Raw genomic sequence first — 24448 nt, forward strand, 5'->3', positions numbered from 1 at the left:
TCCGCAGGGGTCCGCAGGAGGCGACTTCGAGGTCCCTGGAAGGCTCGGTGGGCGGGGCTTAGGGCTGCCGCGGGGCGTGGCCTTGGCAACCTCTCTCTAGAGGGGCTGGACCAGAAACCGCGGGATCCTGGAGGCGGGGCCTGGGCATAGGGGCGGGGCAATGCCATCGGGGGCGGAGCCTTTGCTGAGGGGCGTGGCCTGCACCAGCGGGCCGCCCGAAGGCGGAGGCAGATCCTCTGGGGAGGAGTCTCGGCTGTCCGAGGGGCGTGGCCCGCGCCCTCCTGGCCTGGAGAAAGGCCCCGGGCTGCCCGAGGGGGCGTGGCCCGCATCGTCCCGGACTGGGGGCGGGGCCTGGGCTGTCCTAGGGGCGGGGCCCTCGCCCTCCTGGCCTGGGGGCGGAGCCTGGGCCGTCGGAGGGGCGTGGCCCGTGCCCTCCTGGCCTGGAGGAAGGTCCAGGGCTTTCCGAGGGGGCGTGGCCCGCATCTTCCCAGCCTGGGGGCGGGCCTGGGCTTTCCTGGGGCGGGGCCTGGGCACTCGGGGCGGAGCCTGGGCTGTCCTGGGGCGGGGCCCGTGGCGCTCGAGGCGGGGCCTGGACTGTCCTGGGGCGGAGCCTGAGGCACTCAGGGCGGGGCCTGGGTGCTCGGGGCGGGGCCTGTCCTGTCCTGGGGCGGGGCCTGGGCTGTCCTGGGGCGGGGCCCGCGGCACTAGGGGCGGGGCCTGGGCTGTCCTGGGGCGGGGCCTGGGCTCTCCTGGGGCGGGGCCCGCGGTGCTCGGGGCGGGGCCTGGGCTGTCCTGGGGAGGGGCCTGGGTGCTCGGGGCGGGGCCTGGGTGCTCGGGGCGGGGGCCTGGGTGCTCGGGGCGGGACCCGCGGCACTCGGGGCGGGGCCTGCACTGTCCTGGGGCGGAGACTGGGCGCTCGGGGCGGGGCCTGGGCTGTCCTGGGGCGGGGCCCGCGGCGCTCGAGGCGGGGCCTGGGCTGTCCTGGGGCGGAGCCTGCGGCACTCAGGGCGGGGCCTGGGTGCTCGGGGCGGGGCCTGGGCTGTCCTGGGGCGGGGCCTGGGCTGTCCTGGGGCGGGGCCCGCGGTGCTCGGGGCGGGGCCTGGGCACTCGGGGCGGGGCCTGGGCGCTCGGGGCGGGGCCTGGGCGCTCGGGGCGGGGCCTGGGCGCGGAGCTCCGCCCGCGCTCCCGCTCAGGCCCGCGGCGGCAGCGGCTGCACGTTGAGCCAGATGCCGCTCTCCGTGCGCAGGATGAGCTCGGGCTTCCGCTGCACCTTGCGCGTCCGGTCCACGCTCAGGCGGAAGCGCAGCAGCGTCAGCGCCACCACCACGCGCATCTCGGCCATGGCGAAGCTCTGCCCGATGCAGTTCCTGGAGGAAGGAGCACGCGGGCCTCAGGCCCAGGCGCTGCGCAGGCGGGGGGCCCACACCCGCGCGCGCGCTCTGAAATGCGCCCAGGCCCCCCGGGGCACTCACAGGGAGAGGATGGTGGCAACAGCCGCCCCAGGAGCAGAGCGTCTGCAGCGCAGGCAGGAGCTGCACGCATCCGCCCCGGGGCGCTGAGCCCTCCCATCTAGAAGCAGAGTGCGCGTCGCCAAATCCTCAAGATCGGGCCGGAACCCTGGGCTAAGTAGCCTTATTACTATCCCACGCAGACATTATTCTAGCTAGTCCAGTAATGTGTTGTTATTCTACATAACCTACATTATTGTGGTAATGTGTATTACTAGAATATTCTGGCATTCCAGAATTCTCAGCACTGATGTCAAGGCAGTGGCCACCAGAGGTTCTGCGGGATGGGAGAGGGAAGAAAAGGTGTAATAGGGGGGCATTTTCGGGACATTGGAGTTGCCCTGCATGACCTTGCAGTGACAGATGCAGGCCACTGTGCATTTTGTCACAACTTACAAAATTGCGTGGGACAGAGTGTGAACTGTAACGTAAACTGCAGTCCATAGTAGCAGCGCTTCGACATGTGGCCATCAACGGTAACAAACGCCACACTAAGGAAGCGTGCGGTTAATGTGCGGAAGTGTGGGAGGGGAAGGACGTGGGGCGTATGGACATCCCCTTATACTTTCTTTGTGATTTAAAGCTTCTTTTAAAATTAAAATATATTTATATATAATAAAATGAGTCCTGGGCTAGGGGAGGGTGGCGATGCCGTCCCAGGGACCGCTGAAAGGCTGTGACCTGGGGGTCGGGAGTTGGAATCCTGGCGGTGCCCCTTTCTAGCTGCGTGTGTGGGAAATGACCTCACTCGCTGAGCCTCAGTTTCCCCGTCTGTAAAACGCGGGCAGTGGCAGCCCAGAGCCCTTGCGAGCGTGTGGATCCAGGCACACAGTGGGCGCTTAATACCTGCACAGTGGGGCTGCTAAGGCAGAGCTTGAGCGGGGGGCCTCTTGGCAGAAGGCAGGCACGGGGCTGGCACAAAGCAAGTGGCCCCAGCCCCCAAGGGCCCTCCCCCCGCCTCCAGGGCCTCCCACACCTGGCGGGGCAGGGGCAGATGGAGGCGTCACCTGGGTCCCGCGGAGAAGGGCACGAAGGCCAAGGGCGAGCGCTGCTGCGGCTTGTCGGGGTCAAAGCGGTAGGGGTTGAACAGCTGCGGGCGGGGGCAACCTGGGGTGAGTCCGCGCCCCTCCCACCGCAGCCCGAGCCCCGCCCGCAGCCGCCGGGTACCCGCCCAGCTGGAGGGAGCGAACCGCGAGCGGAGCCGCGAGGTGGGAGAGGGGCGCGTGGGAGGGCGAGCTCCCCATCAACCACGCGCCCGGCCCTCCTTCCCTTATCCACCCCCCCAAGCCCCCGCGCTTCCATCCGACCTCCCCCGCTGCCTCCACCGCTCGCGCACACCAGACTCCTTCCTGCCTCAGGACCTTTGCACCTGCCGTCTACTCTGCTTGGAACACGCGCCACCTCGCCGTTGTTACCTGCCCTTCGAGTCCCCGCCCAAACGTCTCTTCTTTGGCAAGTCCTTTCCCAGCCACCCGAGCTCCAGTGCCCGCCCCAGCCCCACGCTGTACTTCCTTGGTTGTATTGATCAATATTGGAAATGATCTCACGTCTTTATTTCCTGGTTATTTGTCCCTGTGCTACACCGGGAGCCCCACAAGGACATCTCAGTGTCCATTTTCTGGTCCATGCCCAGCCCAGAGGCTGGCACACAGCAGGTGCTCAGTAAATACTTGTCGACTTAGTGAATGAACAATGAATGGGGGAAGCGGACTTGGCTCAAGGGATAGAGCGTCCGCCTACCACATGGGAGGTCCAGGGTTCGAACCCAGGTCCCCTGACCCGTGTGGAGCTGGCCCACGCGCAGTGCTGAAGCGCGGAAAGAGTGCCGTGCCACGCAGGGGAGCCCCACGCGCAAGGAGTGCGCCCTGCAAGGAGAGCCACCCAGCGTGGAAAAAGCGCAGCCCGCCCAGGAGCGGCACCGCACACACGGAGAGCTGACACAGCAAGATGACGCAACAAAGAGACACAGATTCCCGTGCCGTTGACAAGAATGCAAGTGGACAAGAATGCAAGGGGAGGGGAGAGAGATAAATCTTTTTTAAAAAAAATGAATGGGTGGGCAATTTTGGGGGGGGTGAGGGGGCACTCGGGCCTGCGCCCCGCCCTGCTCTGGCTTTCTGGGGTCAGGGAGGGAGGGGAGAGCCCAGGGCACCGGGGAGCTCGCTCACCTTGGAGTCCGGCCACACGGTGGGGTTGTGGTGGATCCCATAGATGCTGACCAGGCAGATGATTCCTGTGGGGAAGGTCGGGGTCCAGCCAGGGCCTCCTCGGAGAGCCCCTGCCCGGCTCTCCCTCAGGGCACTGTGTTCCCAAGACCCCCGCGCCCCCGCTTCCTTCCCGTCCGTCTCTGAAATTTCCTCCTATCCCCCACACTCCCCCTGCCTCTCCCTGGGCAGGTCCCCGTCGCCTTCTCTCTAGCCCTACGGGGATCTCGCTCACACACAGACCTGGCACTGATCCTCCTCAGCTCAAACACCTTCCGTGGCTCCCCGCTGCCTTCGGGAACAAGTCCAGGGGCCTCGAGCCGGCGCTCAAATCCTTCCTGAGGCCCTGCTCCACAACCTCTCGCCTCCAAGGTGGCTTCTTCCAGGAAGCCCTCCCGGACCTCCTCCCCCAGACAGAGCCATCACGCCATCCTTTGGGCTCCTCCCGGCCCCGTCCCTTCCTTTAGCCCACCCCGGGCCCCCAGGGAATCTGTGCCTGGCTCTCCGGCCCCCAGACTGGGTGCTACTCAAGGGCCTTCGCTTCTAGATGCCCCCCCCAGCCCAGAGCTTGGTGTCCAGGGCACCGTCCAACCCACACACCTGCGGTATCAGGACCCCCACCCCTTCCCTTCCACCGCACCCAGCGCTCCTCCACGGCCCTCACGCACGCACGCCTGGGCCACCCAACCCCGCGGCCCTGCCACTCTGGTGCCACCTCCCTCTCCCCAGAAGCAGCGCGCCGCCCCATCTGCAGGGCCGCTGCCCCGGGGCAGGCCCGGCCGGCGGGCACCTTTGGGGATGACGCGGCCGTCCGGGAGCTTGACGTCCTCCGTGCAGCGGCGCGAGACGAGCGTCACCGGGGGGTACTGGCGCAGGCTTTCCTTGATGCACATGGTGGTGAAGGGCAGCTGCGCGAGGTCGTCCCTGGGGAGGCAGGGGCGCTGTGAGCACGGCGACCCCCTGCCCCCCACACACCCACACTCTCGGGTGCAGCTGGGAAGGGACCCCGGGATGCCACACTCGCCCCTGGCGCCTCCCGCCAACGCTCGGGGTGCCAGGCCAGCGCCGGCCACGCAGACGAGCTCTGGCGGTGGGGAGGGCCTCCCGGCGCCCAGCACAGAGCCTCGTGGCGACTGGCAGCTGTGGCGGACCCCCGGGAAATCATGTCCCTGGGGCCAATCCACACCCGTGCATGGAAACCCATGGCAGGTGCAACCTTTACATTAAATTACCCTCAGCTAAGGGACTTTGATTAGACTGGGGGACCCAGAGCAGGTCTTGAGCCTCTTACTGGAGTCCTTTATAAAAGGAGGAATAGGGAAGCGGACTTGGCCCAGTGGTCAGGGCGTCCGTCTACCACACGGGAGGTCCAGGGTTCAAACCCCAGGCCTCCTTGACCCGTGTGGAGCTGGCCCATGCGCAGCGCTGATGCGCGCAAGGAGTGCTGTGCCACACAGGGGTGTCCCCGCGTAGGGGAGCCCCACGCGCAAGGAGTGCGCCCCGCAAGGAGAGCCGCCCAGCGCGAAAGAAAGTGCAGCCTGCCCGGGAATGGCGCCGCCCACACGGAGAGCTGACACACAAGATGACGCAAGAAAGACAAACACAGATTCCTGTGCCGGTGACAACAGAAGCGGACAAAGAAGATGCAGCAAATAGACACAGAGAACAGACAACCAGGGCACGGGGGGAGAGAGGGGAGGGGAGAGAAATAAATAAATAAATCTTTGGGAAAAAAAAAAAGGAGGAATAAAAAGCCACAGACACAGGGCAGGGAAAAGCTGCAGAGAGAAAGAGGAACCCTGAAATGGAGAGAGCAGCCCCCGGGAGTCAGGAGCTGAAATCAACAGAACACAGGAGCTGAGGGGAGCCCCCGCGGCCAGAAGCTGAAAGCAAGGAGGGCTGGAGGGGAGGGGAGAGCCGAGGGACACGACCCTCTGCCTGAGCGACCGCAGCTGCCGCCCGGGAGAAAGCATGTCCTGGAGACGCCTTCACTTGGACCCTTGCACAGGCTCGAATGTCAGCTCTTACCCGAATAAATCCCCATTTGGAAAGCCAGCCCATTTCTGCTCTATTGCTCCCAGCAGCTTTTAGCAAATTGCACCAACCCTTTAACTGCTATTAGGGGGTTCCCTTGGGGGTAGGGGGTGGAGGGCCAGGACAGAGCAGCAACACTGTATCAATTTCAGTATTTAAAAACCAGAGCAGGGAAGCAGATGCGGCTCAAGCAGCTGGGCTCCCGGCTACCATATGGGAGGTCCAGGGTTCGAGGCCCAGGGCCCCCTGGTGAAGGCGAGCTGGCCCGCACGGGGGGCTGCCCTGCGTGGAGTGCTGCCCCACGCAGGAGTGCTGGCCCACGCAGAGAGCCGGCGCAGCAATACACCAAGAAAAGAGACACAGAGGAGAGACAATCAGAGACGCAGCAGACCAGGGAGCTGAGGTGACACAAGAGAGCGATCGCCTCTCTCCCACTCGAAAAGGTCCCAGGATCTGTTCCTGGAAACACCTAGAGAGAAGACAAGCAGACACAGAAGAACACACAGCGAATGGAGCAGAGAGCAGACAATGTCGGGGGGCGGGGGGGAGGGAAGGAGAGAAATAAACAAGAACCTGTTGCATCCTCTCCCAATATCATTATTTACTAATTAAGTTTCTTCCTTTGGACTTCAGGACCCCAAATTAGATTAATCACGACACTTCAGTCATTATCTCATGAGTTTTCTTTAAGGCACAGGCTTAACTGTCCTGTCAAAGAAACTGCCATCAAGGGCGAATGGCATCCCCACCGCAAAGGGGATACAAACATAAACGCTACTGGAAAACAGAAGTGCTGCCAAATTCTGGTCAGACACGTCGCCTGCCCAACTCTCCACTCCTCAGGCATCTTTTCCCTCCATTAACAAGGCAGATTATGGGGAGCAGGGGTAGCTCGGTGGTTGAGCACCTGCTTCACATGTACGAGGTCCCGGGTTCAATCCCCACTACCACCTCAAAAAATAATCATATTAATAAATTATGTTTTTTTAAAGATGAGCAAGGATTCGCAAGGGGTTCGGGACCCAGCAGTGCCAAACCGAGAGTGTCTCTCGAAGGCCATAATCTGAAAAGATGAGAGAAAACTGAAAATAATAATTTGCTCACTGCGCAGGCCAATGCTATTGAAAGCCGTGTCTTTCTTTGCATCCCTCAGTGTGGGAGCGTTTGTGGACCCAAAAAAATCCTGTTTAAAGCTTTTGTGGACCCCAGAAAATCCTATTTCTTTGTTGCTTAAGGAGGCACTGGGAATTGAACCCAGGGACCTCGTGTACGAGAGGCAGGCACCAACCACTGAGCTACACCCACTCCGCAAATCCCGTTCCCAAAGCTAAACCATTCCTGTGCTTGCAGACCTCTTGTAGGGACCTTGTGATTCTATTACTTCCGTTAAGGGCCATTGACGAGATCGTGTGACCCAGGGAGTCCTTTATAAATGGAGGAATAAAAAGCTGCAGAAAAGAATAAGAAAAAAAATAGCTGCCGGGACAGAGAGGAGCCCAGAAGTTATAATCAGGGGAACACAGAAGATGAGAGGAGCCACTTTAGCCAGAAGTTGGAAGCAACAACGTCCAGAGGAGAGAGAGAGAGGAGAAGACGACCCCGCAGGCCTGATTGCCCACAGCCACAGCGGGAAGAGAAAAGATCTCTGAGGATGCCCTGATTTGAACACTTTCACGGCCTCGGGACCGTATGCTTTTAATCTAATAAATCCTCATTGTAAAAACCAACCCATTTCCGGTACATTGCTCCCAGCAGCTTTTAGCAAACTGAAACACCTAGCAATAATCCACTACACACATCTGAGGTAGATGGGATTATCGTTCCCAGGTCTCCCTGTTCTCCAAGACGCACCCATGCCCTTCACCGTGTGACTCTGAAGTGCCCTGCAGTCAAGTGGGTGGACTGCATTTCCTGCCTCATGCATGGAGGGCTTGGCGCTAGGGATTGCTTTGGCCCCTGGAATGTGAGGATGCGAGCAGAGGCGGGTGGCTTTTTGCGTGCCTGGAATCTGCTGCAAGAAGTACACGCACATGGTAACTGCATGTCCCGGGAGAGTGAGGAGCTGCATGGAACTTACCTGAACCCTACCCTCTGTTTGGAAGCAAATCTAACCCAGCAGCAAGAGCCTATGCACAGAGCTGTGAGCAAGAAACAAAGGCTTCTTATAAACCACTGTGCTTGGGGATGTTTGTTATGCGGCATTATTGCAACAAGCGCTGACTGAGTCACTTTAAGAACTCTTGCATTATGAGGCAAGACTATTCATCAGTAGTTGGAGTTCAGGAAGCTTAGGGACTTGACTGAAGTCCCACAGTCAATCAAGGGTGGAGCAGAGATTCACACCCAAGGCTCCGACCTCTCTCGGGACCTGGACCCCTCAAGCCCCGGACTCTGAACTGACCACTCCACTTCCTCCAGCTCTCGGCCTTTCAGCACTTCCTGAATCTCCTCCCGGCACTTCTCCTGGTACTCCGGATACTTGGCCAAGTTGAACAGCAGCCACGAGAGGCCGCTGGAGGTTGTGTCGTGACCTGAGGGCGGGCGAGGGGCTCGGGTGGAGACGCCGTCTTCAATCAGCGGGCCCCCTCCCCCCAGCCCCCCGCCTCCCCCACGTCCTCACCCTCGAACATGAAGGTGTCAGCCTCAGCCCGGATGTCCTCATCCGACAGCTCCTTCCCATCTTCGTCCTGGAACGGACAAGAGAGAACGCTCAGCCCACTCGATCCCGCCCTCTGCACCCTGGAGGCCTCTTCAGAGGCAGATGCTGGCCCCCTCGCTTCAGCCAAGCCGCGAGGGGGAAGTCGTCCACGTAGATGGAGGCATGCACGTGGATGATGGAGAGAGGGGGCAGGAGAGCACCAGGAGAGGAGAAGAAGGAGCTCAAATTTCTCAAGCAGCATCTAACACCAAGTGTCCAGCTGGATGCCTGACAACAAGCTTGGGATCAGGTTTTATTAACACCACGTGATAGGGAAGCGGACTTGGCCCAGTGGTGAGGGCGTCCGTCTACCCCAGGCCTCCTTGACCCGTGTGGAGCTGGCCCATGCGCAGTGCTGATGCGCGCAAGGAGTGCCCTGCCATGCAGGGGTGTCCCCCACATAGGGGAGCCCCACACGCAAGGAGTGCGCCCCGTAAAGAGAGCCGCCCAGCGCAAAAGAAAGTGCAGCCTGCCCAGGAATGGCGCCGCACACACAGAGAGCTGACGCAGCAAGATGACGCAGCAAAGAGAGACACAGATTCCCATGCCACTGACAACAACAGAAGCGGACCAAGAAGATGACGCAGCAAATAGACACAGAGAGCAGACAACTCGGGGGGGGCGGGGGCGGTAGGGGAGAGAAATTTTGAAAATAAATAAAAATTTTTAAAAAGACATTACTCAAGTAAATTATTAAAACAAAACAAAAAAAAACAAAAAATCACCAGGTGATAAATGAGGAAAGTGAGGCTCACAGAGTGCAGTTACAGGACCAAGGTCCAACACCCAGGAAGCGCTAGAACCTATATCGGATCCACGACCACCCAAATCCAGAGCCAAGTGCTGCTCAGACACTTGCACGGACGTTCTTGCACCTGATGGCTGCGAGAGGTGGCTACACCTGCTCTTGGGAAACGTACATGGAAGTCCTATGTGTTCAAGGAGCAGGATGGAAACAATGTACTCTCCAATGTTTATAAGCTTGACAGTTACATAGGTTAATTGATCTATAAATGGATGAATGGATGATGGATGGATGGGTAGATAGAAAAGTAGATGCTAGATAGTTAGATCAATGAAGGGATGGATGGATAGATTATGAAAGATATATTGATAGATAAATGGATGAACAGATAGAAAGAAGAGAGATGATAGATAGATGATAGATAAATGATGAATGTTTGGAAGCATGGACAGATGGATGAATTAATGGAGAGATATAGATGGATTGGTAGATTTAGAAACGGATGGATGAAGAATCTAGGTAGATGATGGATAGATGGATAGATGATGGATGGACGGGCAGATAGATGGATGGATGGATAGAAAGATAGATAGATAGGGACAGATGCATGGATAGATGATTGGTAGGTAGATAGGTGATAGAATGACATGGCTAATGTGGCAAACATTAAAATTGGGGTGTGGGGCGCGGTACGCTGAAGTTCTCTGTCTGGATGTTGTATGATATTTCCAACCGCCCCGTAAGTTCGACATGATTCCAAAACTAAGAGTTGAAGGGACGCCCAAGTGGTTGAGCGCCTGCCTCCTACGTACGAGGTCCTGGGTTCGATCCCCAGTACCACCTAAAAAACATTTTTTTTTTTTAAGTTTAAGGGGAAAATAAAATCCACAGAAGCACCTCCCGAGACTGACCCCGCCTCCCCGCAGGTGCGCCCTGTCTTTGGGGTCCCGTATCTCATCTCCGCGCTGCACCTGACTGCATCCCACCCGCTGGGAGGTCAGCAGGCCGCGCGGGGGGCGCTCAGCGCCAGGCGAGGGGGCCCCGGCTCACCCGGGCCAGGAGCAGCACGTCGATGAAGTCCAGCGCCTTGCCGCGCCGCGCCCGCAGCCAGGTGTCCTTGCCCTGCTGGTGCAGCGCGCGCCGCCCGCCCGTGGACCACGTCGCTGGTGAAGCGGGTGCACCGTGTCGCAGGCCCGGCGGAACCGGCGCCCGTCCGCGCAGCGGTAGTAGACCAAGTCCAGGTAGTGCAGGGGCCGGTACTGGCGCCGCACGACCAGCGCGCTGAGCTCCACGATGGCCGCGATGTAGTCGCTCATCTTCCTGCGGGGGAGCAGGGCCTGAGCCCGGGCCACGGCCAGCCTCCTCTCCCCGGCGGGGAGGGCGCAAGGAGAGCCCTGGAGGGATGGAGCGACGGGGTAGCCACAGAGCCCGGGCCCAGGCCAGCCTCCTCTCCCCGGCGGGGAGGGCGCAAGGAGAGCCCCGGAGGGATGGAGCGACGGGGTAGCCACAGAGCCCGGGCCACGGCCAGCCTCCTCTCCCCAGCCGGGAGGGCACAAGGAGAGCCCCGGAGGGATGGAGCGACGGGGTAGCCACAGAGCCCGGGCCACGGCCAGCCTCCTCTCCCCAGCGGGAAGGGCGCAGAGAGAGCCCTGGAGGGATGGAGCGACGGGGGTAGCCACAGAGCCCGGGCCCAGGCCAACCTCCTCTCCCCAGCGGGGAGGGCGCAAGGAGAGCCCCGGAGGGATGGAGCGACGGGGTAGCCACAGAGCCCGGGCCCAGGCCAGCCTCCTCTCCCCAGCGGGGGAGGGCACAAGGAGAGCCCCGGAGGGATGGAGCGACGGGGTAGCCACAGAGCCCGGGCCACGGCCAGCCTCCTCTCCCCGGCGGGGAGGGCGCAAGGAGAGCCCCGGAGGGATGGAGCGACGGGGTAGCCACACTGCTCTTACCCACAGCGGGAGAAGAGCTTGCACATCGTGCATCTACTGAGGGGCTTGTAGCTGGAATGTATCAAGAACTCTGAACACGCAACCTTAAGAAGGTTACATGGGAGAAGCAGAAGTGGCTCAACGGATAGAGCGTCCGCCTACCACATGGGAGGTCCAGAGTTCAAGCCCCAGGCCTCCTGGCCCGTGTGGAGCTGGCCCACGCGCAGCGCTGATGCGGGCAAGGAGTGCCCTGCCACGCACGGGTGCCCCCACGTAGGGGAGCCCCACGCGCAAGGACTGCGCCTCATAAGGAGATCTGCCCCGTGGGAGAAAAGCGCAGCCCACGCAGGAGTGGCCCAGCACACACGGAGAGCAGACACAGCAAGATAACGCAACAAAGATAGACACAGAGCGGCGGACTTGGCCCAGTGGTTAGGGCGTCTGTCTACCACGCGGGAGGTCCACAGTTCAAACCCCGGGCCTCCTTGACCCGTGTGGAGCTGGCCCACGTGTACTGCTGATGCACGCAAGGAGTGCCCTGCCTCGCAGGGGTGTCAGGAGTGCCCTGCCTCGCAGGGGTGTCCCCGCGTAGGGGAGCCCCACGCGCAAGGAGTGCGCCCCGTAAGGAGAGCCGCCCAGCATGAAAGAAAGTGCAGCCTGCCCAGGAATGGTGCCTCACACATGGAGACCTGACATAGCAAGATGACACAACAAAAAGAAACACGGATTCCTGTGCCGCTGACAACAACAGAAGTGGACAGAGAAGATGCAGCGAATAGACACAGAGAACAGACAACCGGGGTGGGGTGGGGTGGAATAAATAAATAAATAAATCTTCAAAAAAATAAAATAAAATAAAATAAATTTTTTAAAAATTTAAAAAAAGACACAGATTCCAGGTGCCACCGAGAGTGCAAGCAGACAGAGAAGAACACACATGGCGAATGGACACAAGAGAGCAGACAATGGGGGGGTGGGGAGAAAAATAAATAAAACAAATCTTTAAAAAAAAGGTTATATGGGAATCTCTTATATTTTTTAATATAACACTTTTTGAGATCTACATATCTTTCATTTAAAGATTTATTTTTTTTTTTACTTATTATGAATCTTTTTAAAAAGACAAAAATTTGTTAGGAAGGCAATCAAGGGAGCAGATGGAGCTCCAGCGGTTGAGCACCTGCTTTCCATGTGCGAGTTCCTAGTTTGACACCCCGTGACCTCCTACAAACAAACAAACAGGGAAAAAAACCCTCTCATTGGGGAGTGGATGTAGCTCAGTGGTTGAGAGGCTGCTTCTCATGTACTAAGTCCTGGGTTCAATTGCCCGGACCTCCTGAAAATAAAAAGGCAACCCAAAGAACCCTGTATTCTCAAAAAATAGTATGTCATGCGTGAAAAAATAAAAAGACCAATGGTTGCCAGGAGTCTGAGAGGGTGGGGTGAGGAGGAGGGATAAACTGATACGATAAAGGGCTTTTGGAGACGGTGACGCTACTCTACATGATTCCGTAACAGTGTATGCTTGACATGCTGCACTCGCTGAAATCCATAGACTTGTACAGAATGAACAATGGCATTAGACTATGGATGTTAACAATTAATATTGTGCAAATATCGGTTCATTAATTCTAACAAGTGTACCACACTAAGGCAAGATGTTAATGATAGGAAAAATTGGGGGGAAAGGGGATATAGGAGAATTCTCTGTACTATCTGCTTAATTTTTTTCTATAAATCTAAAAAATAAAATCTAAAAAAAGTATTCCAAGATAAAAAAAGTTTAAAATTATTTTTAGAATGAGCAAAGAAGGATCAGAATGGACACTTCTCCGCATGGCCAATAGGCATATGGAAAGATGCTCATTAGTCATTCGAGTCATCATTGGTCATCAGAGAAAGGCAAACCAAAACCAGAAAGAGATACCACTTCCCACACAGTCGGATGAAGGTGGCTGTCGTGACAAAGATAACAAGCGCTGGGAGAATGTGGAGAAACTGGAACCCTCACGTATGGCTGGTGAAAACGTAAAATGGTGCAGCTGCTTTGGGAAAACAGCCTGGCCGTTCCTCAACTGGCTAAACATCGAGATGTCGTATGACTCAGCAATTCCGCTCCTATGGATGTACCCAAATGAAATGGGAAGAAACATAAGCTCCAAATGAGCAACCGTTGTATTCCCAGCACCTAATTCACTGCTGGCACATAGTAGGTGCTCAATAAATAGTTCTTGAATGAATGAATTACAACTGAGGCCATCGCTGACTCATGCAAGGGAAATGATCCCTCCAAGGCCGAGAGTAACAAAGTCAGCAGCGCATTGTTGAGGCCCTACTATGTGCCACCAACTTGCCGTTTGTTATCTGTGTGCGACAAACTTTCCATTTATCTCCCTTATACTTCTATCCCCACTTAGACTGTAAAGTCTATGGGGCTGGTACTTGGTTTATTGCTCCCCATCGTATCTGCAGCCCAGCACATAGTAGGTGCACGGTGAATCCCTGATGAATGAATGAACGAATGAATAAACAAGGACAGTGGTTATTTTATTCGTTCATTCTACAAATGTTCCCTGAGCCCCTCCTCTGAGCCAGAGCAGGCGCTACACCATTTTTTTCCTCTATTTTTTTGTAATGTTACATTCAAAAAATGTAAGCGGTCCCTCTCACCCCACTCCTCCCCCATCAACAGCCTCTTTCATCATCATGGCACGTTCATTGCATCTGGTGAATACATTTTGGAGCACTGCTGCACCTCATGGATTATAGTTTACATTGTGGTTTACACTCTCCCCCAGTCCACCCAGTGGGCCATGGCAGGACACACAGTGTCCAGCATCTGTCCCTGCAGCACCACCCAGGAGCACTCCAAGTCCTGAAATGCTACACCATTTTATCCTTAAAACCATGCTGTGGGGCGGCGGACTTGGCCCAGTGGTTAGGGCGTCCGTCTACCACATGGGAGGTCCACGGTTCAAACCCCGGGCCTCCTTGACCCGTGTGGAGCTGGCCCATGCACAATGCTGATGCGCACAAGGAGTGCCGTGCCACGCAGGGGTGTCCCCGCGTAGGGGAGCCCCACGCACAAGGAGTGCGCCCCGTAAGGAGAGCCGCCCAGCACGAAAGAAAGCGCAGCCTGCCCAGGAATGACGCAACACACACAGAGAGCTGACACAAGATGACGCAACAAAAAAAGAAACAGATTCCCGTGCCGCTAACCACAACAGAAGCAGACAAAGAAGACGCAGCAAATAGACACAGAGAACAGACAACCGGGGTGGAGGGGGGAGGGGAGAGAAATAAATAAATAAATAAATCTTTTTAAAAAAAGAAAAACCACGCTGAGCTCAGGGTTTGTCCTCCTGTTTTACAAACCGAAAAGCTGGGGTTCAGAAAGTGGGGGGACGCTCTCCAAAGACCACACACGCGCTTCGTGGAGGAATAAGAGCAACTAGTCTTTGCTGAGTGAAAAAAAAGAAAACCAAGTCATCCGCTCACGTCTCACTCAATTCCCACACCGCGGCCCGGGGAGGGAATGGCGGCGCCCACTTTCCCACACAAGGATGCCCGGGCCGGGAGAGGCGACGGGGGCTTCCCGCAGCTCCGTGCGTGACGGGCTCCCCAGCTCCCGGGGTTTCGGGGGGCCGCGGTCCCGGGGGGGGGGGGCCGCACTCACTCCTGGCAGTCGCTGCTGAAGCTGAAGACGCACTTCTGCAGGCTGTCCAGGGTCATGAGGCTGACGTGCTCGAACATGTCGAGGGAGACCTGGGGGCCCTGGGCCAGCCGCCGCCACTTGGCCTGGAAGAGAGCGACGCGGCGGCACGCGTGACCCGGGCCTGCGGGGACGCAGCGCCTCCCGGCCGGCGCCCCGGTCCCCTCCCCCGGGCCCCCCGGCTCGCCCTGGGACGCACGTGCATGGTGTCCGTGCACTGGTTGAAGATCTTCACGTAGGGCTTCAGGATGTCGAAGTGGAAGGCGGGGGTGAGCAGGCGGCGGTGGCGCCTCCATTTGTCCCCTTTGCTCAGCAGCAGCCCGTCCCCTGGGCCCGGGAGACTGGGGTCAGGCCGGGCCCCTCCCAGGCCTCCGGAGCCCCCCCCCAGGACCCCCGTGCGCTGGCTCCTCCTTCCCCGAAGCCCTGGTCCCCGCGCGCCCCGGTCCCGCACTCACCCAGCCAAGGTTTCAGGAAGCCGTAGAAAAGGTCGTCCTTGGGTGCAAGGGCCGCTGTGGAGAGGGAAGGGGCGGTGGTGGCTGGAAACGGGGCTCTGACCCTTGACCTCTGCGGTGACCTTCCTGGGCCTCGGGTCCCAACCTCTCCCCTCCAGCCTCGGGTCCATCCCGCCCACCTGCCCCAAAAGATCCTTGCAACATTGCTCATCTGAATGTGAGCCTCTCTTGCTCAAAAACCTTCCGTGGCGCCCTCCTACCCTTGTGGAAGAAGTAAGTTCAAGTTCAGCTAGCCTTAAAGGCGTCCGCCGGCCTCTCTCGCTTCATCCTTTGACTCGCATCAGACGACCCCCTCGTTACACGCTGTCGCTCCCCTCCAGACCTTCACTCAAGCTCGCCCTCCACCCCCAATGTGAATCTTCTCCTCGCCCATGCCCCTCTTTTCTGCCAGCTCAGACCATCTGAATGACACCTCTTGTGTCCCCCAAGCCAACCTCACCCTCTCCGGTCTGTCCCCCATGCTAGCCCCAGGGGTGCCTTGTCACTCGCTGATGTGGCCTGTCCTTCCCTGCTCACACACCCTCCACAGCTCCCCGTTTCCCCAGCTACTCTGCCCACCCTTCAAAACCTGTCCTCCCAGCGGCCTCCGGAGTTGCTGAGGGCGGGGAGAGGGAAACAGCGGTGTGATATGGGGTGTTTGGGGAACTTGGAGTTGTCCTGAATGATACTGCAGGGACAGATGCAGGACACTGCATATCCTGCCATACCCTACCAAATGGACTGGGGGAGAGTGAAAACTACAGTGTAAACTCTAACCCAGGCTGTGTACCCGTGCTCCAACATGTACTCGTCAATTGCAACGAACGCGCCCCACTAATGAAACAAGTGGTTGATGTGGGGGGCGTGGGGGGCGTGGAGAGTGAGGCATATGGGAATCCCCTATATATTTTTAATGTAAATTTTGTGGGCTCTGGGAAGCGGATGTGACTCAGGTGATAAGGCTTCTGCCTCCCACATGGGAGGACCTGAGTTCGATCCCTGGGGCCTCCTGGTGAAAAAGAAGAAGAGAAAGTGTGACTGTGTGGTGAGCCAGTGCCAGTGTGAGTGCCCACGTGGTGAGCCAGTGCCCATGCAGTGAGCCAGTGCCCATGCAGTGAGCCTTGCAGCAAGATGATGATGCAACGAAAAGAGACAAAGGGGAGAGTCAAGGTGAAGTGCCACAGAGACAGGAGCTGAGGTGGCACAATTGACGGGGAACCTCTCTCCCCATCAGACATCCCCAGGATCGAATCCCTCTGAAGACATAAAAGAGAAATAGATACAGAAGGTCACACAGTAAATGGACACAGACAGCAAAAACAGCAGGGTGGGGGTGCAGGAGGGGGGAGGAGAAAAATAAATAAAAATTTCTATGATCTATTTATCTTTTAAAAATAATATACATATATAAAAGAAAAAAACCCATCCTTCGAAACTCACCAAGACCTCTCCATAGACACCTCTGTTCTCTGCCCACCTCATACTCGACATTCTAGGAAGTGTTCCCAGCTCCTGGAAAAGGCCACGCTCCCGCTCTGCTCTGAATCCATCAGGGGCCGTCTGCCTCACACAGTCTTCCCTCCTCTTTCTGGTCTCAGCTTCAATGTGCCCCCTCCTCGACCAATCACTCTGGAGCATTTACGCCCAGTTACAAGCCCCTTGATCACTGATACTGATGCTAAATAAATGTTTATTGAATGAATGGATGAGTCAGTCAAACAACCAAGGGGTGGATGGAAGAAAGAATAAACGAATGAGTGGATGGGTAGATAGAGAGTTGGTAGATGAATGGATGGATGGATGGATAGATGGACAAGTGTATGGGTGGAAGAATAGATAAAGGAGTAGATGGATAAGAGGATGGGTGGATGGGTGACTGAATGGATAGACAAATGCATGTTTAGTTCGACAAATGGATAGATAAGAAAGTAAAGAAAGAAAGAGATGATTAGATAGATGATACATGTTTAGATGAATGGTAGATGAATGGTAGAAGGATGGATGGATGGGTGGATGAATAGATAGACAAATGTATGTTTAGTTTGATAAATGGGTAGGAAGGAAGAAAGAAAGAAAAGGAAAGAAAAAGATGATAGAGATTAGATAAATTAGATAGATTGATAGATGCTAGATGTTAAGATGAATAAATGGATAGGATGGGTGACTGGATGGATGGGTGGATGGGTGGCTGGATGGGTGGTCAGATGGGTGGCTGGGTGGATAAGTGGCTGGATGGATGGATGGATGAGTGGATGGATGGATAGATGGTGGATGGTGGATGGGTGGGTGGATAGGTGGATAGGTGGATGGGTAGCTGGATGGGTGGATGGGTGGATAGGTGGATAGGTGGCTGGATGGGTGGGTGGATGGATGGGTGGATGGATGGATGGGTGGATGGATGGGTGGGTGGATGGATGGCTGGGTGGATGGATGGATGGGTGGATGGATGGGTGGGTGGATGGGTGGACGGGTGGATTATCTCCTACACACTTAACAGATTTGGGACAGAGTGCGCCAACACCCAGGAAGGAAGTACCTGAAACTCAAGTGACACCACTTTCACCTAATGGACGTGACTCAGCCGCTTCACAGACCCAGGAATTGGCCAGCTGGTGGCACAGTCATGTGTCACTCATCCTCTCCCTCAACACGCCTCCTCCTCCTCCCTTCTGCTCACAACCCATTGGTGACGACGGGCGCCCAGACACGGCTCAGTCCTCGCCCCGCCCGGAGGATGAAGGCACACTGTGCAGCTCTCAGGAAACTGCGCCAGGCGCTGAGGCAGGCGCAGGAAAAGGGCTGCTGGCAAGCAGGGCAGGCCTCCTGGAGGAGGTGGCATTGGAGAGGGAGGTGGGAGCTGAGTCGCTCCTCTTCTCCCTGGGCTCCCGGGAGGCCACTTTGGGAACCTTCTGACTCACATATGCGGCCAGTGGCTGCCCTGCTCAGCCACCTCCCGTGGCGCCTGACCACCCCCAGGATAAAGCAAGGGTCACTCACTTGGCGTACAGGAGCCCTAGATCCCCCTTTAATCGAACCCCCACTTCTCCCCACACATCACCTTCCTTCCAGCCACCCAGGTCACCTGCATTCCCCCGCGCTTTCCCACAACCTGTGTCTTTGTACTTGGAGGCCCCCTCACCTGGTACTCGTCACCTGGCAAACTCCTATGCATCCTCTGAAGCCCAGCTTCACTGACACCTCCTCCAGGAAGCCTTCTCCAATCCCGCCTCCTGAGCCTAACCATGCTCTCCCAACCCCATCCCCAGCCCTGACCAGCAGATGCCAGGAGACTGTGTCCAGGCAGTCTCTCCCATCAGTTTCCCTGTCCCAAAAAATGGAGTGGTAATTCCCACCTCGGCAGAAATCATTGAAGAAAAGCAGCCGCACTGCGTCCAGCAAGGAGCAGGTATCGCATGGGAAGCTGCATATCACTGTGGATGGAAGCCTGAGAGCTGGGCCGGCCAGATCTAGGTTCAAATCCCAGCGCTGCCACTAACTGGCTGTGTAAACTTAGACATGGTACCACTCTGAACCTTTGTTCCCCCATCTGCTGAATCCTGCCACAGGGCACCCCTATAAAGACTCAATGAGGGAAACAGATGTGGCTCAAACAGTTGGGTTCCCGCCTACCATATAGGAGGTCCAGGGTTCAATGCCCAGGGCCTCCCGGTGGGGACGAGCTGGCCCACGTGGAGTGCCACCCCACGCAGGAATGCCACCCCGCACAGGAGAGCCGCCCGACGCAGAGAGCTGGCACAGCAAGATGACTCAACAAAAAGAGGCACAGAGGAGAGAAAATAAGAAGATGTAGCAGAACAGGGACTGACGTGGCACAAGAGAGTGAGCGCCTCTCTCCCACTCTGGAAGGTCCCAGCATCGGTTCCCGGAGCCGCCTAATGAGAAGACAAACAGACACAGAAGAACACACAGCGAATGGACACCGAGAGCAGACAATGGGGGGAATGGGGGGGGAGACATAAATAAATGTTTAAAAAAACAGACTCAATGAGCTGACGTGTTCCTGGCACATAGCAGCTGCTCACTAAATTTTTTCTGTGTAACCTGACCAACTTCTGGCTTTTTTTTTTTTTTAATTTATTACTACAGTTACAACTATGGGTCACTGGAGTCAAGGACTTGGGAGATGACTATCTGAGTCCCCAGCTCCCAGCAGGCCTCAATTAGCGGAAAACAAATGCATAAAAGCAAGTGCGCCAAATGCGACGAATGGGCCACAGCGATGAAAGAGGTTGTTGATGTGGGAGGAGCAGGGGGTGGGGGGTATGTGGGACCCTCTTATATTTTTTAATGTAGCATTTTGTGTGATCTATGTTCCTTATAAAAAAGACAATTTAATAAAAAAATTAAAATTAAAAAAAATTCATTTTTAAGTATCAAGTTCTAGGTATAGCTCACCCATCACGTCTCAGCCTCTCTAAGGCATCTCCACCTAATCGCTCCCGGCAGTGCTCCCTGGTTCAAATGCCCACTGGGAGGTGAGGAAACCGTGGCTCGCCCGGCCACACAAAGGGCCAGGTGGAAGCCAGGGCGGCCAGCCCCCCGGGCGTGCCCCCGACCCGCCCCCGGGGGCGCCCAGTGGGCGACGGAGCCGGGCAGTTTGGAGCCTTTCCCGATCCCAGGCGGGCGGGCCCGCAGGGAGGGAGGGCCCTGGGAGCTGGGCGCCTCCCGCTGACTCACAGCCCCACCCTGGCCCTCTCGGTCCAGCCGGCTCCTCCGGTCGGGGGAGGCACGGGGTGGCCTGTGTGCCCTGGGGGACGGGAAGGGGAGATTAAGAGGCCAGCACTGGAGTCAGTGGGTGGACGTCCAAGAGACTGAGTGGGCTGTCCGTGTGCCAGCTGGACGCTGAATCTCAGCAGAGCTGCAACACCTCCTCTCCAGGTCATTGGACTCACCCAGGACAACCAACAAGGAGGTGATGAGGGGCAACGACCATCGCATGGAACAGAGAGTGTACAACCGCAAGCAAGATCGCTCCATCCATCTGCCCCGTGGGATCACAGCCCCCTCTCAATTAGAGGTGGAGTGGGCATCACCATCCCAGAATCCTCAGGACGGGGGAATGGGCAATGGGCTAGAGGAGACTCACTGTTACTCTACTACAGACTGAAAATTATTCTGGCAATGGAAGAGCTTTTATCATCGACGTGGAGGCGGTGGCCACCGGAGGTTCTGAGGGAAAAACAGGTGTAATACGGGGGCATGTGCAGGACATCGGAATTGTCCTGCAAGACACTGCAGGGATGGACACGGGCCATTGTACATTTTGTCATAACTTGCAAAAGTGGGTGGGAGAGAGTGTAAACTACAGTGTAAACCATAATCCACATTTAGTGGCAATGCTCCGAAATACGGTCATCAATTGTAACAAACGTACCACACTAATGAAGGGGGTTGTTAATGTGGGAAAGTGTGGGACCGCACAAGGGGTGCCGTGCCACGCATGGGTGTCCCCCACCTAGGGGAGCCCCACACGCAAGGAGTGCGCCCCGTAAGGAGAGCCGCCCAGCGCGAAAGAAAGTGCAGCCTGCCCAGGAGAGGCGCCGCACAGACAGAGAGCTGACACAGCAAGACGACGCAACAAAGAGAGACACAGATTCCCATGCTGCTGACAAGAATGCAAGCGGACACAGAAGAACACACAGCGAATGGACACAGAGAGCAGACACTTGGGGGGGTGGGAAGGAGAAATAAGCAAATAAATAAATAAGTAAATAAATAAATTAATTAATTAATTAATTAAAGAGAAAGTCCATTTTAAAGGTGGAAGCCCCAGCCTGCCTTATTTGGGTTGTCACTCCTGCCCCATTTCACAGATCAGAACCTGAGGCTCTCGGAGGCGGGATGAATTACGGGGGTCCCACAGCAAGGAAGTGCTGAAGGGGGGGTTCAAAGCCAGCCCAGCTGAGTCCTGGCCACCTAGCGCCCATCCCTTGAGGCTGTCATTCTCCCTGCGCCTCAGTTTACCCCTCTGCTCGATGGGATTGGTCATCTCCTTGCAATAATGCAGGAGGCACGGCAAGGGTCTAGCTGGGGAGGTGAGCGACGGCAGCCCCTTCCTCTCCCTTGGCTGCTGGGTCGCAGCAGCCCGGCCGTGTTTGCTGCTGGGGAGAGAGGGAGCCTCTGATGTCTGGAGTCCCTTCTTTGCCGCCCCTCCTCTCTCAAATGTGCCTGGGGGTGCCCCTCTGAGGAGCCAGGGCCCCACTACCGAAGGGTGAGGACTGAGAACAGGAGCGCCCAGAGAGGCGCGATGGAATGCCTGGGGACAGTCAGGGAAGGCTTCCTGGTGGAGGGGGCCCCTGGCGCTGGGTGTTGAAGGATGAGCGAGAGCATGCCAAGCGGACAGTGGCAGGCATGTGTCTCGGGATATGTGTGGACCATAAAAGAGGGAAACGATCCTTCCATAGCTCCCATGTGATGTGACAAGTCAGCAGGTGGGGCTGCGTGGCTCAGACTTCCAAGTGGATGGGCAACCCCTCAAAGCTCCTAGAACTCAGAGACATTGTCACCCTTTTGCCCGTGCCACACCCCACCACCTGGACAGCCATCCTGCTTTGGTGAACTCCTATTCCTACTTCAAAACCCTACTCAAATGGCCCTTCCCCCATCTGCTTAGAAGCCCAGGTGAGTGCTGGAGGTTGGGATCACTCATCGCTTAGGGGCCTGGCCCACCTACCTGAGGCTCCCATCAGGGGCTTGATGTAATCGGGGTGCACCAGAACCACCAGCGGCAGGACGGGTCCTATCCACAACAGGAGCACGTGACGCATGTCGTTCAGCACCTTGGTCTCGTCTCGGAGGCCCGCCTCATTCGGAAGGAACTGCAGGGGAGGGGCAGGGAGGGGGCACTCAGCTCCGGCTTCCCCAGCCCGCTCATCCCGCCACCTCCCCTGCCCTCAACACAAGCCCAGAAGGACCCCGTGCTGTGGACAGGGGGCCGCAGCTCACGGAGCCTCCAGTGTCCTCCCTGGAAAAAGGGGAAAGAATCAAGTCGCCATCTGAGGGCCCCGGAAAGAACTAATGAAATAATGACGCGACAGCTCCAGGGAGGGGCCTGGCAAACGCCGGAGCTCAGGAAGCTGTGGAGACAGTGGCCACGGGAGGTGCCGAGGGCAGGGAGAGGGAGGAAGAGGTGAGCTGGGGGGGCGTTTTCGGGACTTGGAGTTGTCCTGAATGATACTGCGGGGTCAGGTGCTGGGCGTTATATATCCTGCCATCACCCCCTGGGTGGACTGGGGGGGCGTGTCTACTGCACTGTAAACTATGGTCCACGCGGTGCAGCTCCAAGATGTTTCACCAAACGCAAAGAACGTGCCACGAGGACGGGAGAGGTTGCTGATGTGGGAGGACAGGGGTGCGGGGTGGGGTATATGGGAACCTCTTCTATTTTTTAACGTAACATTTTTTTGTGATGTATATATCTTTAAAAAATCTGCTAAAAAAACCGAAATACAAATAGTCACTCGTGAACACAATAATGATCATTATTGGCACTTACCAAGCACTGTTAAAAATGTTAATAAAATACTATTATTATCATATTGACACATTATTATATTATTACTATACTATATTAACACGTGATTATATATTGTTATATTGGTTGTTTTATGTAGTCATATATTTTTACATATAATACCTGTTACACATTATATTATTGTGCAGTATATATTGTATATGTGCTAGAAAGCATGTTGCTACATATTGCTTTAGATTATATATTATATAGGTTATAAAGTATACATTATATGCACTGCATATGTTATGTATTCCTTTGCATTATTGCAATCATAATATGTATATATTACATGTATCGCATCATATATGTTATACATTATGTTATGTAGGTTATACATAGATTATAGATTGCATGCGTTATGTTATGGAGTCTGTTGTCGTGTATACTATATTACATATGATGTAATTATGTAGCATACATTGTAATATTTCTATTACACGCTATTCACTTACATATGTTACAGACTGTACATGTCATGTATAGTAATGTGTACTGTTATATTAATACATACATGCGCTTACTCTGTTACGCATTGTTCACATATACTGACACGTTCAACCCCAAAGAACCTGCGAGTTTCTCCCCATTCTCTTCTCCTTTGTTATTTGCTCAGAAGACGGAATGGCTTGCTCAAAATCACACGCGGGTCAGTGGCTGCCCTGATTTGGCGCCACCAGAAACCTCAAGGAGAAAGGCAGTGGAACCATGGTGGCGGTGGGGTGGAACAAGAAAATCTTCAGGGCCCCCCCCCCAGGGACCCCAGAAGCCAGACTTCCCAGATGCCGCAGCAGTTGCTGCAGTGACCACCTGGAATTAGAGAGGGAGTCGTCTTCAGCGTCAGCTCGGCCTCGTGCCAGCTGTGTGACCTTGGGCAAGCTGCTCTTCCCTCTCTGAGCCCCGATCTCGTGCCCCAGAACACGCTCGTGGCCCCACCCCGAGAGCTGGCGGAGGGGATCGGGGAGGCGCGTCCCTCCCGAGCACCTGGCCCTGCCCGGCCCCCCCGCCGGCCCCACTCACCATGCCCAGGTGGCCGAGCAGCCAGCTGCGCCTGGGCGGCTGCGGGAAGCAGCGCAGCCGGCGGCAGGTGAGGTGCAAGCGCCGGCAGAGCGCCAGGAACCGCAGCAGCAGGCGGAGAGAGAAGACGAGCAGGGAGAGGAGGAGGGCGCACGCGGCGCCCTGGCGGAACGCCGTCTTCTCCAGCCCCAGGAGGCGCAGCAGGCGGTCCACGACGGGCAGCATCCTGGGGGCAGCCGGCGGCGGCGTGCAGCGCTGGCGGGGGCTGCCTCCAGCCGCCTGCGGGCCACGAACAAAGCCACAGCGGGGACTCGACACCGTGCGCCCCAGGCCCCCAGCACCCCGCTTCCCCCGCGTTGTGCCCACGGGCAAGGCTTCTCAGCCTCCGCGCCTTCTCTGCCCCAGCACAGCTGGCCAGAAGTGGGGGGCGGCGAGGAGCCCCCTCAGGAGCGGCCGGCACTGAGCGAGAGCCCCTGGCCCGGGACCCCAGGCCCTCTCCCCTCGTGCGGGCCGGGTCTGAGGCGGGTGCCCTGCGCCATCTCCCAGGGCTCCCCAGCAGAAGTGAACCCCAGCTGCCCAG

The 24448-nt window shown here is 56.8% G+C and overlaps 1 protein-coding gene across 1 annotated transcript; it reads right to left on the reverse strand.

The window, feature by feature from the left end:
* Positions 1–1029: 1029 nt before the first annotated feature.
* LOC101440847 (ultra-long-chain fatty acid omega-hydroxylase-like) lies at positions 1030–24145 on the reverse strand. Its single transcript, XM_058292577.1, is given in 14 exon segments — positions 1030–1367; positions 2516–2598; positions 3677–3741; positions 4503–4636; positions 8148–8277; positions 8367–8433; positions 10240–10332; positions 10334–10363; positions 10365–10509; positions 14791–14912; positions 15026–15153; positions 15282–15335; positions 22012–22156; positions 23872–24145. Coding segments are annotated over 14 exon segments (1596 nt in total). The 5' UTR covers positions 24094–24145; the 3' UTR covers positions 1030–1189.
* Between the last annotated feature and the right edge of the window lie 303 nt (positions 24146–24448).

This window comes from Dasypus novemcinctus, unplaced genomic scaffold (assembly GCF_030445035.2).
Source record: "Dasypus novemcinctus isolate mDasNov1 unplaced genomic scaffold, mDasNov1.1.hap2 scaffold_124, whole genome shotgun sequence".
NCBI classification, from domain to species: Eukaryota; Metazoa; Chordata; class Mammalia; order Cingulata; family Dasypodidae; genus Dasypus; species Dasypus novemcinctus.